Genomic DNA, 20214 nt, shown 5'->3' with positions numbered 1-20214 from the left:
AGTCCAAATGCATGATAGTCATCGGACACTAGGACCTTCGTTTCTCATTTTCCCCTCGGGCAAGTTTTATTTCAAAAATAACTCATAAATCTAGGAGGATGTCATTGGAAGGGAGATTTAGCTGATCTTTTGACATGGTAGAGGAAATTAAGGCAAATCTAGCTAGAGGATTAGATGCACAAATTTAGCAATTGATGGGGCCTGCGAGCTAAGGTGTGGTTTAAGAGCCATGGTGGGACCAATCAATCCCTATCGAGCACTCGAACCTTTTATATTTGCATCCATCACCTCCCAACAACATTCTTCCATCCATGACAACTTCTCAAAAAAGAGAGCCCAATAGCCCAGAGCAGGGCCCATGACCTAAGTTGGAGTCAGTTTTTGACCCGGAATGCCGTACACAAGCAAGCAATATCGACTATCTTTAAGCCTTGAATCGCTAAATCTAGGCCCGAGCCTGTGAGAGAGGACCCACTGCTATTGATATTAGCATTACCATGTTTTAATAAGGGAGATGATATTTTCACCCCCCATGCATTACGTGCACACTCCTCTCACAACGTGATTTGACGTGAAAAGTGAGCAACTTTAACGCTTGTTTATGCAAATCACCTTATAAGGGGGGCGCATGCGTAATGCAGTGGGGTTGAAAATATCATTGCCCCTTTAATATTACACAAGCTCAGCTTGTCTTTTCTTTTTTAATTAGATTCTGAGAGCTTTTTGGTAATGCAACAGCCTTTTGACAGCTTTTTAAATAATAAAGGACAAGATGAGTTTGTGCAATTATCAAAACATGGAATTGCCAATATCAATAGCCTCTTTTTATTTCACTACATATATTCAGTAATTAAAGGAATGTCTATTATGGTTAATTTAATTATAATACATGTTTTCCCTAGTTAATTGTGTAATTTCTTTCGTTGTCTAGTGGGTTGAGCACGGCTGGTCGATGCCTTTTGTAAATAACACATGTTTTCCCTCTTTTTAGGCAAACGTTTTAAACACGTTTAAAAGACGTTTTAAACACGATTATTTGGGCCAAATTTCCAATTTTACCCCACCATTTTTTGTAAATGACAAAATTCTAAACTCATTTTCTTGTGTATCCGATTTTTTACTAACTATGGTGCCGATATCAATAACCTCTAGAAATTAAAATTCTGGGAGATGATTTTGTCGCCCCACCCCGCGCTGTAGTATAATGCGCCCCACTGTTAACGTGATTGTGGGTAGACTTTAACTCTTTTAACGTCAAATCACGTTATAAGTGGAGCGCATTATCCTACAGAGGGGGGCGAAAAAATAATCGTCCTAAAAGTTTAGAGATCTCCTCTGTTTCTAACATCTGGAAATCTAGGGTTTATATTTCTATGTTCCAGGGTTTAGGGTTTTAGGGTTTATAATATATGGAAATCTAGGGTTTCTATTTCTATATTCCACTTTTACGATTCTCTTTATTGTGAGTAGAATTTTTCATGTTTTGTTCAATCAAATTTGTGTTGGCATTGTGGTTTTCTTTGATGCTAAGAAGAAAAGTTTTTGTTTGGGGCTAGGGTTTAGGGTTCCTTTCATGAGCCTCTAATGGCGTCAGAAAGAAGTAAACAATCTCTTACCTCTGCAAATCCACTCCCTCGAGCCCTAGACGTTCAGAAATTTGCAGAGTCCCGAGCTACAGAGCTCGAATCTCTGCTCTCGATCGTCACAAATCGTGTAAACAACGATTTTCGATCGAGGAGGAATAAGAGGAGAAGAACGACTGGTTATGATAATCGTGTTGCGAGGAACAGATGGAAAAAGAGGAGGAAAGTAGAGGAAATAAAAAAGAACGAAGATTTGGTTCTAGAGAAGGATCAGAAGAAGGTTTCGCGTAGAATCCGAAGGAGAATTGAGTTCAAGAAGAATCCAGAGTTAGGGTTTGGTACTTCGGGGGATGGGATGAAGAGGCTAGAACGCATTTATGGCATGCGAAGCGGTTCATGATGGTGAAAAGATGGGGATTTAATCTACCTCTTGGATTGCAAGGCAGGTATTAGTGATATTCTGACTGTTTCTATGGAAAAACAAAAGCTTTACTGGATTTTGAAATTTTTTCTTGTGTTTGTTACACTCAATCTCCAAGTGTATTGGGAGTCTTTTATGTGTGTCTTCTATCTTTGAATTGTTTTTGCGTTCATATGTGTTGCTTATGATTGAATGATTGTTTCTCATGTTCAGAATTAAGATTGAATACTGAATTTCTGAAAATGGATTAGGCCATGTTTGTTTAGGCCCTGTTCGTTTAAGGTTATGAGAACTGATTGTGGGTCTGAACCTATTATTAGACTCAAAGTTATACATAATTTTGAGTCCAATAATGGTTTGGGACTCACAATTGGTTCTCATAATCTTAAACGAACAGGGCTGTGAGATTATGACAACCGATTGTGAGTGCCAAACTGATTGTTGGACTCAAATTTAAGCATAATTTTGAGTCCAATAATCGGTTTGGCACTCACAATTGGTTGTCATTATCTTAAACAAACAGGGCCTTACATTGACGTAGAAAAACTATAATGGGGTGATCCTGAAATCTTACTAATGTGTGCCCCATGATCTCATTGTGCTAATTTCCTCAATCTAATTAGGCGTCAACATGTGAACTTGTATCACACTGGTGTAATTTACTTTTGTTGTCAATTAGTAACTGGGACAAAATTCGCTTGATCAGTTAGTTATCTTTTTATGAAACCTCTGTGTGCTTACAATGATATTGTGACTTTATTTCTTTAGCCCAGGTATTTTGGGTTTTTATTAGAAGCTTAAGAATTCTGGAGTTTCCAGTTGTATCATCAGTAAGAGTCAGTATTGCTTTTAGGCCATGTCTGGCAGCCAGGGATTTTTTTTTTTTTTATAATAAATTATTCTCTCCAAGTGGTGAGAGAGGTGTAGGGCGGGTGGGAGAAGGAGAGAGATTTGAGGGGACACGATTGAGATGAGGGTGAGAACTGAGAAGTGGATAAAAGTCAGGAAAAAGTCAGTCCAGTATTGAGTAGAGTTTTTTGTTTCCTGATTTTTAGCCACTGCTCTCCACTTTAAGACACTAGTTTCCTGATTTTTACTCACTTCACCCGCCCTACCCCTCTCTCACCACTTGGAGACAATAGCTTATCATGAAAAAAAAATTCATGGTTGTCAAATGTGCCGTTAAAGATTAAAGATTTATGATTTATGATTTAGAGGTAGCAGTCATCTTTTTATGTATTCAATCGGAATTGCTAATTAAACATTGTGGTTTCCCACAATTGAAAATATTAACATTTGACTTAATAAGCACATTTCTGCTTGATATCCAACCTCATAGCCGTATAGGGTTCAATTATGGATGTTGAACCACAAATTAGAGATTACCTGCTGCCTGCAGGTTGCCTCTTTGGGAGCAATGCAAAACTGTGTTGACTTGTTTATCAATATCCTGAGTGTCATGTGATCAGAATTACAAGAAGTTATTGTAGCTCATCACAAGCATTGTTCCTTTGGATCTTTGAAAAGTTATACATGAGCATTACATTCCAATTCTGGTGGGAATTAATATTATGCTTATGCAAAATTCTATCAAGGATGACTCTTAATTCCCATGTTTCTTTCCTTTCTTTTCTTAAAAAAAAAAAAGTTCTCATGTTTCATGCATGTAAAAGTAGCAATATTATGTATCTTGGAGACTACTTCACACAAGAGAGTGAGATGTATGATTTGATAATTGGCTTTACTCGGCCTTTTCATTTATGAGCATTTTTTTTATTGTTCATAGCTGGGGCGTTGTAATATTCTCTGTCTGTTTGAGAGTAATATCTTATATGCTAATGGTATTGCTTTCATCAGATCTCCTTATTGTTGATTTTCAAGATTAAAAGTAGTGAACACATTTGCTTAAAGGACTTACCCTCTTAAGCCACTATTTTATTTGCTCACCTTGTGAGTTGTATCAATGGTTATTCGTGTAAATATTCTTGGTCCTAAGACCTAACTCTTAACAAGGTGCCAGGATGGTCACTGCTCTGCATACGTATTTTTTCTTTTATTTATTCATTTTATTGGAAGAGATTGACACATTTTATTTCCAGCGATGTGTCAATGGAGAAAATCAAGTCGGTGATTTTTGAAATGGATGGGAATAAAAGCCCTGCTCCAGATGGTTTCAATGGTGATTTCTTTAGGAGTTTCTGGTATGTCATAGGGGAGGACGTTACCAAGGCAGTTCAACATTTTTTTAAACAAGGAATCCTCTTGCCGGAAGTGAATGCTACCAACATCACTCTCATTCCGAAATGTTGTGATGCTGCATCTCCTCATATGTTTCGTCCAATCTCACTTTGTAATTTCTCATATAAGATCCTAACAAAAATTATGGCGTCCAGGCTTCGGAAAATCATGAACATAATAAGTCCTTTCCAATCCGCCTTCATCAGAGGAAGATCTATTCAAGATAATATTCTTTTGACCCAAGACCTGATTCACAATTTTCATAGAAAGAAATCCAAACCTACTCTCTGTGTTAAAATTGATCTAAGGAAGGCCTATGATAACGTATCCCATGAAGCTGTCTTGGTATTTATGCACAAAATTGGATTTGATGAAAGATGGTGTGGGTGGGTTAAGCATTGTATCTCCAATCCATCATTCTCGGTGATGATCAATGGGTGGGTTAAGCATTTCAGAGCCACAAATGGTATAAGGCAAGGGGACCCCTTGTCCCCTCTTCTGTTCTGCTTCATCATGGAAATACTATCAGGTATTCTTGAGGAAGCTGTTCCTCAGGGTCAATTAACTACTCCATTCTCTAAAGGTAATATATCAATATCCCACCTTTTCTATGCTGACGATGTTATGCTATTTGCAGATGCTACTCAATCCAATGCAAAGCAGATCATGGAGTGTCTGAATAGATTCAAAAACTGTACTGGCTTAGAGACAAACATAAGAAAGTCAGAGGGTATCTTTGCTGGTTGTAATTAGAGAGTTAAAAGACAGATAAGCAGCGCTTTGCAAATGAACGAAGGGAGCCTCCCAATGAAATATCTGGGCCTCCCCCAGTCTTCCAAAAGAATTACAAGTGCTGATTGTGTGGAGCTGATCTCAAAAATTCGTGGAAGGATTGCTACCTGGGCTAACAAGTTGCTATCTCGGGCTGGGAGGGTTGAATTAGTGAAGACTGTTCTGAACTCTTTTACCATATATTGGTCCACAGCGTTTAGACTTCCAGTGGGAGTGCTGAATGAAATCAACAAAATTTTGCGAAATTTTGTTTGGGGGGTGTTTCTTTGGCAAGATCTTATCACTCGATCAGTTGGGATCAAGTCTGCTCCCCAAAGGAAGAAGGAGGCATGGGAATCCGTAGCATTCATGAGGTAAGTAAAGCCCTCCAGATGAAATCCCTTTGGAGGGTGCTAAATAGCAAAGGAACCCTTGGGCTGATTGTTTCATTGGAAATATGTGAAGAGAAAGAATTTCTGGATGGTCAGAGCTCCAACGAATCCTTCTTGGGGGGTGAGGGGAGTTTTCCATATGAGGGAAGAGGCAAAGAAATATATCTGCTATTCTCTGGGAAATGGGGTAGGAATTGATTTTTGGGGGCAACCTTGGCATCCATCTGGAGTGCTAAACCAGAGAAACTTTGAAGATCACCAACTGATCTCGATCCCAATTGGAACTCCCATTAACCAGCTTATGGAAGAGGGAATTTGGGATGGGAATGGTGAAGGAACTGAGGTGGGAGAGCTTAATCAGTTAATTTCCTCTGCTATGATTGACTACAAAAGCTATCCTATATGGATCCCTGATCCTAAAGGGAAATTATCCCTCAAATCTGCTTGGAATGCAATGAGGAATCGGTGGTTGAAGATTGCTTGGGCTAATTCTGTATGGTTTAGAGGACATGTACCTAAGCAGTCCTTTACTGTATGGCAGGCCATTCAGAATAGACTTGCTACTAGGGACAGATTACTATTTCTTGTGTCTTCTCGAGAAACAACCTGCTTACTAACTCTGATAGAGAATCTGTGAATCACCTCTTTTTCAAATGTGTATTTTCTGCCTGGATCTGGAGATCGATCCTGTGGCGCCTTAGTCAGAGGAGGAGACCAAAAAACTCTATCAATGAGAAGAGGAGTGGATCAGAACTCAGTTTTCAGTAAGGGGTCAATGTGCAATTGCTATTCGGGTAGCATTTGGATCTGCTATTTATCATATCTGGGCGGAGAGAAACGCTTGGTTACATGGGGAACCTTCATCCCATAAACAGATTATTCTGAGAAGGATTCTTGGCTGCATCAGGAACAGGGTGCTATACGTGAAGCTGCCTGATGAACCTTCCCATCGGAATCAAAGCTTCGCTAGTAACTTCAAATGCCCCTTGTTCAACCTTGACCACACCCCAGAGGAGTGCTACTGGGTGAAAGCAGAGGAGCTCACTGTTAAACTCAATACAGATGCCTCTGTCATTGAAGGTAATGCCGGAATTGGTGGAATTATCCGAGAAAGCAGAGGCAACCCGATAGGCTTATTCTCCAAAACAGTTGACGCAAAACATATCCATGTGTTAGAGATGGAGGGCATCCTCCATGGGCTGGATCTGGTGAGAAAAATCAGAGATCTAAGGTGTGGATTGAATCAGATTCCATGGTTGCTGTGAAGGTGATAACTGGAAAATTTGAATGTCCTTGGCGGGCAATCCCTATACTTAACAAAATTAAAGAATCTTTGGAAAGCTTCAAGAAGTGGATGATCTCTCACACTTGGAGGGAGGCAAATCAACCGGCTGATTTTTTGTCTAAACACAATTGCCCTTGTAAGGGGATGGACATGGTAATATGTTCCATACCTCATGAGTTGGTAGTCCTTATTGAGCAAGATTCCAGTGGAACTTGCTTCGTTAGATTGTAATCCTCTTATTTTATTAATCCATTCTGGTCGGCGTCCGCCTTAACCCCAGCTTGCCAATAAAATAAAATAAAAAAGTCGATCAAAACTACTTTGACTCTCCCAATTTATGATCGTGTCAACCAAGTACTCAGCCTTGTCAACCGAGTACTTGACCGCGTTGTGCCGAGTCAACTAGGATTCGATTTGGCCACATTTTGACCCACCTCCGCATATTGAAACACTGATATAGGTACTTATTTTTGGACTGTATATTTAGTGCAGAGAAATTTTAGGGAGTGGGTTAAAATTTTGTTGGTCATTTAGGCAACTTTACTAATTATGTCTATATTTATTTATCTATTTTTGAATGGTAATTATGTCTATATTTATACATGTATTTCTTGATACCCTTTTTCCATTGCATATAGATAGATCTATTGACTAATAAGGCCAGGCAGTCGTTGGTGTTTGGCATGTGTTTTTCACAAGTATGAATTTTCAGTTGAGCATATGGAATATTTTTTGTATTTTGGAGGTATGCTTCGATTTAACAGATTTATACGGTCTTAGAAAGTGTTTATGCGTGTTCTGGTTCAAGCAATTTTTGATAAAATCCAGATGGGCTTTCGTGAGAATTTAACCATGGGCGCCAACTTTACCCATTTCATGCAAGCACTTCATAAAAGTTTTATTATCATTTTATGTTTGAGGTATTTAGTTAAATCAAAAGGCATCAAGGTGCTTAATTATATCAATATCCTTGAAAATCTTAGTTTCACATATAATTCATTGAGTTGTAATCTCAGTAAATTTGATAAATGAGTTGTTTCTCATACACATGCACTTTGGGTTTTATGATTCTATACTAGAAAAGTGTAAAGACGGTATGTCTATAGTGTGTTTCCTTTGCATTTCTAGATTTTATCATTTTTCCATAGGTGACATAATGCAATTTATTGCTTATCGGTCTGGTTTTACTGGCGGGTCTAGCGGAAGGTTCACCTTGCTATAATTGTTCTAAGTTTTAATTCTGCATACTTAAAGTTACGAAAGAAGCCCTCTCATCTTCTAGATTAACCGCCTATTTGTGTTGAAAGATTGAAATAAGGGAAAAGAATCCCTTTAAGATATTATTCTTTAAGGTACCAATAACCATCAGAACCATATTGGCTGATAAGCAATGGTAATTATGCTTAAAGGGTCCGTGAACTTTCTGACCACTTTGGGAAGGAGAAAAGATTGAGATAAGGGAAAAGAATCCCTTTAAGATATTATTCTTTAAGATACCAATAACCATCAGAACCAGATTGGCTGATAAGCAATGGTAATTATGCTTAAAGGATCCGTGAACTTTCTGATCGCTGTGTGAGGGAGATTTTTTCCAAGCTAGGGTGTTATCATGCAAGCAAATGTCTTTTAAGAAGCAGCAAGGTTCAAGTTCTGCAACTGTAGCACACTGGTTTGCGAGACTTAGTATATTGTGGTCTCTGTGATCTGCATATCTTTCCATCCCCTGCTCTAAGGAAATTTTAATCTTTCTCTGGCCTTACTGTGGACTCACTCAAAGATGGTTAAACGTGGAGGTCATAATTGTCCAGATGTATAGCTTGTAGAGGGATGCTTTGTTTGCATCCCTGGGGACAGCATATATTGTCTGCGTGGTCTGCATTATAAAATATAACCTATTGATTCGTTGGTCTTGATACTTGTTGGGTCTTCAGTTAAAGGAGAGGTGTGTTTTCAAATATCGCATTATTGTAGTGGTTCAACTTAAAGATTTGCTGAATTGATAAAAGTAGCATTTTAGTTTTCATAAACAATAGCACTGGCTGAGGAATCTAGAGTACTAATTGATTAGGTTTCTCCTGGAAGGATCCTTTTTCTATGAAAGAAATCTCAGAATCTAGTACCATGTTGGAAAGGCATCAAGTAGTGCCCAACTTCAAATTCTAATAGCAAGATTTATTAATATAAACATCACTGTAGTGAAATTCCATTGGCTATATGAAGTATTTCATTTTTGTTAACTAACCAACTTCTCCAGAAGCTTAAGCTGTTGGAGAAAGGCGTTATTTATCGTTTTATACTTTAACACTCCCCCGCACGTGTGGCTCACTTGGCAAACACGTGGCACATGTGGTCCCACTTTGGGCCGACCATCGCATGTGGATTTTGCTATCTGGGAGGTTTGAACTCGAGACCTTTGGCTCTGATACCATGTTAACTAACCAACTTCTCCAAAAGCTTAAGATGTTGGAGAAAGGCGTTATGTATCGTTTTATACTTTAACAATTTTAAAATCCAAAATTGTTTCATTGTAAACCTCCTATAAGGGGCATCAGAGCATGTCAATATGTTTGTTCATTAGGCAAAACCATTGTTGTAAATTTCATTTTGTTCGCCCGAAATGGGTGAAACTTTTCGGTTCCGGGCCTAAAACAAGTCTCTCTAGAAGAGAAAATAATGGTTCATCACCATTCACCATTTTTGTTCACTCCCTACTGCTAGTTCTATGAAACCACATCTTTTACTATGGTTACATTGCGGTGTTCCTCTTATATAAAAAGACTAGAACCTAATTCAATCCTTCGTCTTGGTTAAGATTGCATAATACAAATAGTGTGGTACCTTTTTGAGAAGGCATAATGCATAATGCAGTAACCTTGCAACACAGGGTTTTGTATTTCTCCTCTCAGAGTAGTTCTTTGTTCCGTGGTCGAGTGTTAAATTGCCTTTTGGTCATGCCGTTTTCTCTGTTACCAAGACATTTTGATTTATGCAAACCAACGCTGATTTTCTTTAACACCTGCCAGAGTAATTATCTGTTCCGTGGTCCGATGTTAAATTGCCTTCTGGTCATTTTTTTTTCTCTGTTGCCCAGACATTTTGATTTATGTAAACCAACCCTGATTTTCCATTTATTTTGTTATCTATTATGTTTTATGTACTATGTTAATACGTTTCCCTTTAAAAAATTATGTTTTTTTTTTTTTTTTTTTTGAAAAACTAGATGGATCGATCATCATTGGCTGTTTTTATGCTTCATGTTAACCCGTGTTTATGAAAAGGACTTCAAGTCCCTAAACCTCTATGTAATCTTACAGTTAAGAATAAGCCTTGTTACCTCTACACCCACTGAAGAAGAAAGTCTGATCGCAAATAAAATAAAATAATGGATCATACAAAAAATAATGGACTGATCAATTTCTTTTTCATTTGGGTCCGGATAATTCTACTATTAACATTTAACAGTCCAAAAGAGAACTTAACTCCATGAAGTTATGAATTCTTACATCTTTAATAGTGGACAGATGAAAATCCATAAAATTAATCCATGAGTCCTTAAATCAGTTCCAGTAAATTGTCACTACAAGGATATTACATGATTGCTTGATTGCATCCCAGCCAACTACAGAGCATAATTGGCTCAGATAGGACAGATGACTTTTCTTGTCAGATGAATATGAAGTCTAGTGTCAACCCACTATCACAATCAACAATAGCTCATTTGTGGCTCACCATGTCAGAAATCAACTCCCTCAACCAGTAGCATTGATGAAGTCTGGTTAGATTACTTACTCTCCTAATTGCCTAAAAATAAACACAAAAAATGGAACAAAGAAAAGTGCTAGAATATATGCTACTGGTCAGTACTTTGCCAATACTGTTCAATTCTTCTTCTTTTTTCTGTTTATATGTTTTTGAAGTCAAATAACTGTTAGGTCTCTACCTTAGATCCAAGATCTTCTTACCATTTTCAGAGTAATCATAAAATGATGAAATCAGCTCTAATATAGGATTTGTGTTCTGAAAATTCTCAAGATTACAAGTGGTGAACACATTTGCTGAAATGACTTACCCTTTTATGCCACTATTGTATCTGCTTGTCTTGTCTGTATCAGTGGTTATATGTGTAAATATTCTTGCTCCTAAGTCTTAACAAGGGGCCATGATGGTCACTGCTCTGTATATGTATTCTCTCTTTTAGTTATTCATTTTATCAGAAGGGATCAATATAAATAACATTTATCTGTTCATAACTTAAGTAATTATTGGCTGCAGAGGAAAAGGTTCAAGGTCTGTCTTGAAGTGGCTCAAATACGGATCACTCGTACATGATGCAAGCTACTGCTGCGCTGTCCAATTGGAGGGTCCAGAGGTAGGCACTCTCTTTAATGATTGAATTTTTGAGCTTTTTGTTATTGATCTATGCACCTGTTAATATAAAAAATGTATTGCCTTCTTTGTCAACTGTTGAGATGTAAGTATTATCTAGAGATGTAGTCTCTTTTGGGCTCCACAAATAGTATGCTCATTTGACCTCATTGTTTGTATAAAATCCTTGACTTCAGGTTCATTATTTCTAAAACATATACATGGCTTAGGTGGCTTGTATTTTCTTACTTCAAAGGCAGGTTTGTGGAGTCTAATTGGGTTTTATTTATTTCATCTGTTTCCAGGATTCCCTTACGACAATTTTAGGAATGATTCTGGTGCCATCACCACCCATTTTTCCAGAAGGACAACTCTGTCCTGTTTTTTGTGGAGTTTGCTATGGAAGCGCAACGGTAGGTTGCTCCTTTGGTAAGGACAGTGCCATCTGCTTCATTTATGCAAAGTAGGATATGTAAATAGATGGAGTTATGACATTGTCTTCTTGCACAGCTTCATCATATTGGGGCTCCTGTTTCCAAATTGATTGCCCCAGTCACATACATGTGGCGTCCTTGCTTTAGAGACCAAATTAATGTTGATGCTGGAGAAGATCGTATATTGAATGGATTTCACATGCCTGGTAAAAACAAGTGCAGTACTTCATTTCTCCAGTTGTGGATATGGATACATGCTGCTGCTTTCAATGAAGGATTTGATGCTCTGGAATCTGCCTGTCAAAAATTGGTACGTACCATTCAAAAAGAAGAAAAAAATCCTGGTACCTCCTAGCCAATTGTTTTTTGTTTATATATTATACTGCAATAGTGCAATGCTGCTCTGGTAATGAATGATGGATACTCCGTTTGCAATATTAGTTGTCTGGTCATTTTGTAATCTCATTCTCGAATGAGATTTAGATCAGGCCACCTCTCATCTACCAAAGTATCTTACATATAAGATGCTAATCACCACAGTTATTTTGCATGTACTGGGTCTACCATAGTATCTTACATATAAAATGCTAATCACATCATTTATATTGTGTCTACTATGTGATTGTTTGGTACTTTGATATTTTAGTATTTGTGCTTCCTGTTTGGTGTACATAACAAAGAAAACTTCTGTTTGTGTCCCGTTCTGGATTGTCTGATTCGTACACATTTCCATGTTAGCCATCCTTATCCAGATCTAGTGCTGGCTCAATTTATTGTGTTTAGGTGATATAGGTGGTGAAGAAGTGTATGATCTTTTGTTATTTTCTTCTATGGGAAGTAATAGTACATACTTGAATGTTTACTATTACAGGTATTCCAGACTTTGTAGCATGCAACTAATGTTTTGGTTTTGCAGTAGTGGTCAGGACTCAGTAACTTAGAACTTATGTCTTGCTTTTGCAGTATAATCTTGCTCATGACATGGGTTATTTGTTTGTTTTTTTAACTTCTTAATAGTAAGCTGAATTCTGTGTGGATTTTCTCAAATGTTTAGTATCATCAGTGTTCAGGACTTAGTAACGTACCACTTATCGTTTATATGTACAGACACTAACACATGATATCTGACAGGTACCTATATTTTTTCCATGTTCTAGTAACTAAAATTTCTTTATATCTTCATGACATTGGGTGGTCATAGAGTAGCAAACATTTGTTGAGTGTGGATAAGTATGGGTTATTTGAAGGTTACACCTCCAACTGCTTTGGAGATCACATGCTGACATAGTTAACCCCTAGATTGTTCTTCCATTAATTTCTATGCACATTGAATGGTAACTAATATTTTTTATTTTTATCAAGTAGATGATGGATTTTAACTTGGTCTCTTCTCTTTTTTCAGATGCTTGAGAATGGTGTGTCTGTCAATTGTTTTTCACTTGATGGGAAACTTGCAAGATTGGAAGTTATGGGATCAAAGGCAACCCAAGTTATTCAGAAGATACTACATCCTATTTCTGAGTGAGTTGCATTCTATACTCAAATAGTGGTTCCAAATTTACAACTTATTTATGCTCCAATTAAACTAAGATCCAAAACTCTCTCTGACAGGACACCCAGTGCTTTTGACCATCCTATGTTGAGGAAATGTTCAGTTTTGGATTCCGACACCAACTACCAACGTCCGAAGGCCTTTGTCCTCAAGCACGCACAAGACCTCCCCTCTCGTGCAATTTTATCTTTAGTAGTCCAAGATCCTCGTGATTTACCCATGAATAGAATTGATTGTGTTCCAGAAGCACCTTCTACTAGTTTGGGGGGTGATTTACAAAAAGTGGATAATGTTAAAGAAAATGCTACCTTGATCTCTGTAGCTCAAAATAATAATGAAGAGGAGGTCATGTCATCTTTGTGGTTAAAACCTGATGGAACCATGGGCCATTTCTCTGACAGCAAGGACTTGTGGGCTTCTCATGAACAGATCAGTCCTCCAGTAGAGGAGAATCTTCTTTGCACAGAAAGACATCAGAGGTGTTTGGCCTCTTTCTTTCTTGCAAATACAAATTCACAGACATTGCCTGCTGAAACTAAGGAGGGCTCTGTTAGATCTTGCCCCATTTTGCTTTTAAAGAATAGTAACAGATGCGACTCTTGCACAGGGTAAGTTGAGAATGAAATTTTCTTCGATTCATTTCTTGGTTGGCATTACCAAGGTTCTATCAATGATGGTTTTGCTGAAAAAAATCACCATTCCGACAAACTCCTGTTTATGTTGTGCTTTAATGTGTTTTAGTATGTTAATCCACTTTACAGACCTGGTATCACTATGTTTTTCTTATCTTTTACAGATGGTCTATCATTCTACCTGTAAGTTGGGTCAAGGCTTTCTGTATTCCTCTCATCTCCCATGGGGCTCGCGCAGTTGGTTTGCTAGAGAGGAGGTGGGTTGCATCTGATGTAAGTGCATGCGGCTCAACCTGAAACTTGCTTTGAGTGTCGTGTTTCAAACTATTATAATTATAAGTAACTGTCTGGTCTTGTCTTTTGCTCCAATGTTGCAGAATGGAGTGCCGGTCTTTCCTTTCGATTTTCCCGATTGCAAGGCATACTCATCCTTCATGGCTGCTGAAGCTGCGGCATCCAATCAAACAGATGAACTCCGTCCCCTCGCTATGAGACCTTTAAGAGTTCCCATACCACCTCCATGGGATTGTGCTAGGTGTTTTGTTGAAGAAGAATCCACTACCACTAGCATGGGAGACATTAAAATGCTGGATGCGCAAATTAATAGTGCAGAAATAGCCCGTGGCACTTTATCGGTGAACTCAGACCGTGGGAATTATGATTCTGTATCATTAGAGCAGAAGGATGGTTCTACTTTTCAAGGTTTTGTTGCAAGAACGTCCTGTATCATAAGTAAATATCTGAGCACAGTCCATGGAGATCATTTGCTCTTATTCTCAAACACCTCTATGGGGGAGAAGGGTTTCTATGAGATGATGAAGAAAGGCAGGATTTGTTGGCTACCAAAAAGAGTCAATATGATACAACCTGATCAGAGACCGTGCTTTCTTAGAGTCCTTCTTCATGCTTACAAGGAAGGCGTTTTTGAAGAGGGAGCTGTTGTTTGTGCACCATTTCTTTCTGATATTTTATTATGGACATCCAGGTTCGTGGACCTATTAAGTTTCTTCTTTGCCAATAAATTTTGTTTTTCTATCATATTTCCCTCTTAAAAGGTTGAGCCTCTAGCTCAATTGGTCAAAGGCTTTGTTCTTTGACCATGAGGTGGGAAGTTGAATCCCAGCTTACCTAACCATATATATAAATTGTGTGTGTGTGTGTGTGTGTGCGTGTGTATTATGAGGAAAATGATTGTGCGCTCGAGCGCATATAGCTTATATGCGCTCGAGGGCCCAAAACTCATGTGGGCCCACATTGTTAGGATGATCCAAAGCATTGATTTGAAAGGCCCTTGCATAGATAGGGTGTGTACAAAAAAATCAGCTCCATAGGATCATCCTAACCCATCCAAAAGTGGAGGGCAAAATGGACAGACACTGTTTGTCACAAATCTGCCCATTTTTGCCCTCCACTTTTGGAGGGTTTAGGATGATCCAATGGAGCTGATTTTTGGTACACACCATATCTATGATGGGGCCTTGCAAATGAATGGTTTGGATCACCACAAGAAATGTGGGACCCATGTGATTGGGCCCTCGAGCGCATATAAGCTATATGCGCTCGAGCGCACAATCATTTCCCTCGTATATATATATATATATATATATATATATATATATATAATGAGGAAATGGGTTGTGAGCAGCTGAGCAGAGCTCACAAACTATTGGGTTGGGGGGGGGGGGGCACATTTTTGGGTGGATCCAAAGCACTCATTTGGAAGGCCCTTCCATGGATAGAGTGTGTACCAAAAATCAGCCCTATAGGATCATCCCTAACCTTGCCATTTGTGGAGGGGGAAAATGGCCAGAAACATGGACACAGTGTCTGCCGATTTTCCCCTCCACCTTTGATTGGGTTAGGATGATCCTATAGGGCTGATTATTGGTACACACCCTATCCATGGAAGGGCCTTCCTAATGAATGCGTTGAATCACCCCAAAAATGTGGCCCCCCATGGTTTGTGAGCCCTGCTAAGATAAGCTTATCTGAGCAGCTGCTCACAAACCATTTCCTCATATATATATATATATATATATACACACACACACCTTCAAAAAACAGTGAGAAACCCAATGAGACTTCAATCAATTGCTTCATAGAACCAAGGTTTTAAATTTGGGTTTCGGTCACCACGGAAACATTTCAATTTCGGATGGAATTTTTGTGGAAATCATGGAGACATATACAGATGATGAAATTTTATGATGAAAATTTGGGAAATGCTTGAATAAGCTCAAATACATACTTAGAAACCATCGCATAAGCGATGGTTGTGTGGTAGCATTAGACTTTGAATCGGTAGAGGTGGAGATCAACCATGAGGGTAAGTTTCTTTTCTAGAACAAGGCTTTTGATCCTTTGAACTCGGTAGCTGGTGGTGTGGATCTCATCCTTTTTTCGGATTGGTGTGGGGGGGACTTCTCGCTTGACAGAGATAAGCTTTCCGGCAAAAAGAGTCCTAGGTCTTCTCCTTTCCGGTGTGTGATCTAGGAGGTTGAGGATATGGCTATCCTTTCTTCTAAAATTCCTTTCCCTGTGGCTGGAGGTTTGCAGTTGTATCCGTTTTTGGAATTGGTAGAAAATTCGCCTGTTTGCAAGTTTGAGATACTTGGCTTTATTTATATTACATTCTAAAATGTGTGCCTTTGTTTTTTGTTTTTTTTGGTGGTTGGTAATCTAGGATCGAACCTGCGACCTCAAGTTGAGATACAAAGCCTCAACCATTGAGCTTCAGGCCCACTCCCAAAATATGTGTCTTTGTTAAGGCATACTATGAGAATGATTCTATCTCTATCCTGTATATTTAGAAATGTGCTATGATTTGTGGACACGGACACGAGTGTCGTGTGTCGACACGGACATGGAGTCCGTGTCAACACGGCAAACCTCCAAAATTTAGAAACGGGGACACGGCTAAAATAGGAAGAATATATATGATACAACAACAAATATTAGTAAAGAAGAGCTAAAAAAGAGTTTATAATCAAAGAATAGTTAATAATAAAATAGGTAAATGCAATATGCAGTGATAAAACGGAATGTTACACTTGACACGACACAAAAACGTGTCCACACACCCACATTAACACTTATAACAATACATTTAAAAGTGTCCAACAGAGTGTCGACACTGGTGGACACGTGTGTCGTGTCGGACACGGCAAGACACATGTGTCAGCAGTAAATTCAAAGTGTCGGCCAAATCATAGGAAATGTGCGACTGCTGGAAGCTGAAATTTTCCCAAAATCTTATAATGAAATAACTTAAAATCCCTCTAAGTTGTCCCTTTTCATACTGCTCCAAGAAAAAGTTCTTTAAATCTCGAAAGGAAACCCCTTGGCACAAGCCAGGATGTCATAGGTCCTATCAATATCTCCTTGACACTAACATTTGAAGCTACCATTGAAAAATCTAGGATTGACATCCAGAAAACATTAGATTGGAAAAATTTTTAGACTTCATGCCATTTTGAGTTGTTGATCACTTCCGCTTTATGGTACATAGATTCTTCTAAATGGGCGAAGTACTTATGTTGGACCGATGCTTTTTTTTTTTTTTTTTTTTTTTGAAATTAGACCGGTGCTATATTCTAATATTTCAGAATTCTTTGCGACACTTTTAGATATCTTTTATCTATTTATTTTCTAAATACTACTACCACAAATTTACAACTTCATGTTTTGAGTTTTAGCCATCCTAATAGTAAATTTTTATATGAAAATAAAAAATGGTACTTATCCTATCAAAATTTCCAAATTCCAATATATCACTTGTTATATGTAGAAGAGTTAAATTTTTAGAATTAATTTCAATTTATTAGCAAATCCATGAATTCGTTTTTTGAGGTTTGCCAAATCCAACACCTGCTACCCCTGTTGGATACCCATACGGCCATACCCATGCAGCATCTCTTCCACTAGGTATCATTATCGCACTACCAAACATTGTCTTGCAAGAGCTGATTAGTGATGAATGTTTCAGTTACAAACTGAACTGGCTTGGCAGTGAATGTAATTGTTAATGACAAAGATGTTCAATGACCTCTTTGCCCATTGACATACATTCTTGAAAACATTATACTCTCTGTGCGAGGTGCCTAGCAGAGTTATGAGGGTAAAACTGAGTGCACTTCTGTCGTTTGATAGTGATTCTCAATCTGTTTTTTTATTGAGGAAGTGAAGATTTGACTTAGGGCAATATTGCAGTTATAGGTTCAGCCACCCTGGAAAATAAGACGTCTTTGAGCAAGCTAAGTTGCCATTATGTTTCAAAGGATAGCAGAGGTATTTGGTGAGATATTTTTATAAATGCAAGTTTTTGGCATCTGATGTATATTGGGAAGCCACTTTAGCCATTTCCTTTGATTAATTCATGGATTATCCATGTTTTTGTATTTGGGTGCCCATCTCAATTTCAGTTGTTTACCTGTTGGGTTACAATCTGTACTTTATGTTTGCTAGCTTCTGATTTTGATTTATGCAAGTCTGATAAGCAAAATAAGTTACAAGGCGAAGCCTTGGAGAAATTGAGGTGTTAAACTTTAACGAGCAATTGTCGGACAATTGAAACATGATTGCTTCAACAATTGCGATAATTTACAAATGGTGGATTTGAATGGTCCTGGGAAAAACATAGGCCGTGCCCATACCGCCGCACTGATGAACAAAGAGAATGCACTGACTCTGAGCTGCACTGCTAGTTCTTCTTACATTGACAAGTTGATGACCAACTTGTTGGAGTCTAGCTTGGTTTTCTGCGTCAGAGCCACGTGTTTCTTTTTATCTTCTTTGGTTGGAAACAGCTATGGCGTGAGGCAAACACATAAATAACATGAAAGATATTAGTGTAAAGTTACTTGCTCCCTGCAGTGCTTTGTTCTTATTTTGACTGGCAATTTAAGTGTTTTGCTCGGTTGATGTGAAATCCACCTTTTTGAGGTGGATCATTTCCCTGATCTGATTTCTGTATTTTCATATTATTTGCTCTTCTCATTTAATAATCAGTTTGAATATGCTGCTAGTGTAATACCTTTTCATGACAACTAAGATGCTGAATATGAACATGCAGATCAGAAGAAGAACAAGATGGGCTTCAAATCCCTCAATCCTTATTAAAATCTTACTTCATACAACAACAATCTGGCAAGTGCGAGCTTCAGATACCAGGCGACCCTCTCATCAGACAGGCGGCCTATTGGCTTTGTCACTACTGGATTTGTTCGCGGGAGGTTTGTATTTCCTCGTCTTCAATTGCTGTTGATATTTTTACTGCTATTTCAAACATGAGTTATTTGCATGGTCAAAAATTTCGGCTGAATTTTTTGATTTCGGTTGGGACCGAAACTCAAATCCCCCTAACCCGAAATTTCAGCTAGAGTACCAAATTTGGGAAAAATGTGTTTTTTCGGTACAATAATAAATTTTGCTTTGATTTTTTACTGAATTTCGGCCAAAATTTCAGTTTCAGCTACATCCAAAACCGAAATTTAAATCAATGGTTATTTGTCTGCTTATCTGTGATAACATGGTGCAGTACCAAGCCAGTGGCAACAGCTTTGTGTGAGGTGACTTCACTTGCGCAGCTGAGAAAAGAACAGTGGAGTGAGATGCAGGAGAAGGGGAGGCGTGAGATTTTCGTGCTGGTTAGGAATTTGAAATCTACTGCCTATAGACTTGGCCTTGCAACCATTGTTCTGGAACAACAGGAAGAAGATTTGGCAGCCATGTAAGCTATTTCCTTCATTCCATTCCATGCCAATTTTGTCTTGTTATTTAGAGAGCATCCCAAATGTTGAGTTAAGAAAAAACACCTATGTACAGTGCGGAAAAATCACCAGATCTCCGCAGAGATCTAATTCTTTTCGGGTGCGGATTAGGAATTTCAGTTATCCATGCTTTTGAGCATAATGTTTTATTTCAATATATTATATTTTAAGCCACAAGACGTAATATTGCACATGAATGAATTTGCTGTGCATGCTCTCTCTCTCTCTCTCTCTCTCTCTCTCTCTCTCTCTCTCTTTTCTACGGTTTTGCATGAAGAGAAGAAAACTAGAGTCAAACAAAAGCTTTGAGAATTTCAATTCATACATCAATAAAACCTCCCGCTCAAAGAGCCCCTAAGAATTCTCATCATAGCAATAGTCTAAAAGTATTCTACTAACATATAGATACCTGCTTAGACTCTAAACAAAAGTAAGTTTTCAGATAAACTGTCTAGAGTTTCTGCTGTAAGTTTTCATGACTATCGTTTACTTGCTGATTGGAATAAGACTTTCTTCCGTAAGAGATGCAGCTGCATCACCAACATCGGCTCCAAGGTTTTTAACTTTTTTGTGGCCTTCAGTTTCTTTGGCTATACCCATAGTTTTAAATTTTGACCAAAATCCAAAATTTTGGACCAGAATTTCAGCAACGAAATCGAAATCGCTAATACCTGAAATGGTACAGGATTTCAGCCCTTTTTTTATATTTCGTCCGAAATTTCAACATAAAAATCTCAAAGTTCTTAACTATTGGGGTCTTTTGGATACGCGGA

The 20214-nt window shown here is 38.2% G+C and overlaps 1 protein-coding gene across 2 annotated transcripts; it reads left to right on the top strand.

Annotated features, from left to right (window-relative positions):
- Window positions 1-1340: 1340 nt before the first annotated feature.
- LOC143851203 (ribonucleases P/MRP protein subunit POP1-like) lies at window positions 1341-19658 on the top strand. 2 transcript variants are annotated; one of them, XM_077360550.1, is made up of 10 exons: window positions 1341-2029; window positions 10963-11059; window positions 11361-11468; window positions 11566-11799; window positions 12892-13010; window positions 13101-13649; window positions 13838-13946; window positions 14051-14658; window positions 18745-18904; window positions 19210-19658. In XM_077360550.1, the coding sequence occupies exons 1-10, from the start codon at window positions 1980-1982 to the stop codon at window positions 19237-19239; spliced, it is 2064 nt and encodes a 687-aa protein (XP_077216665.1). In that variant the 5' UTR covers window positions 1341-1979; the 3' UTR covers window positions 19240-19658. The 2 variants fall into 2 exon arrangements, with proteins under 2 accessions (XP_077216665.1, XP_077216674.1); XM_077360559.1 differs by lacking the exons at window positions 1341-2029; window positions 10963-11059 and having other exon boundaries at window positions 11362-11484.
- Window positions 19659-20214: the final 556 nt, after the last annotated feature.

Source organism: Tasmannia lanceolata, unplaced genomic scaffold (assembly GCF_043159265.1).
Source record: "Tasmannia lanceolata isolate RefF3 unplaced genomic scaffold, GAP_Taslan_0.1 ptg000003l, whole genome shotgun sequence".
NCBI classification, from domain to species: domain Eukaryota; kingdom Viridiplantae; phylum Streptophyta; class Magnoliopsida; order Canellales; family Winteraceae; genus Tasmannia; species Tasmannia lanceolata.
Note: the sequence above shows the minus strand (reverse complement) of the source record. Positions and strands in the feature narration are given on the sequence as shown.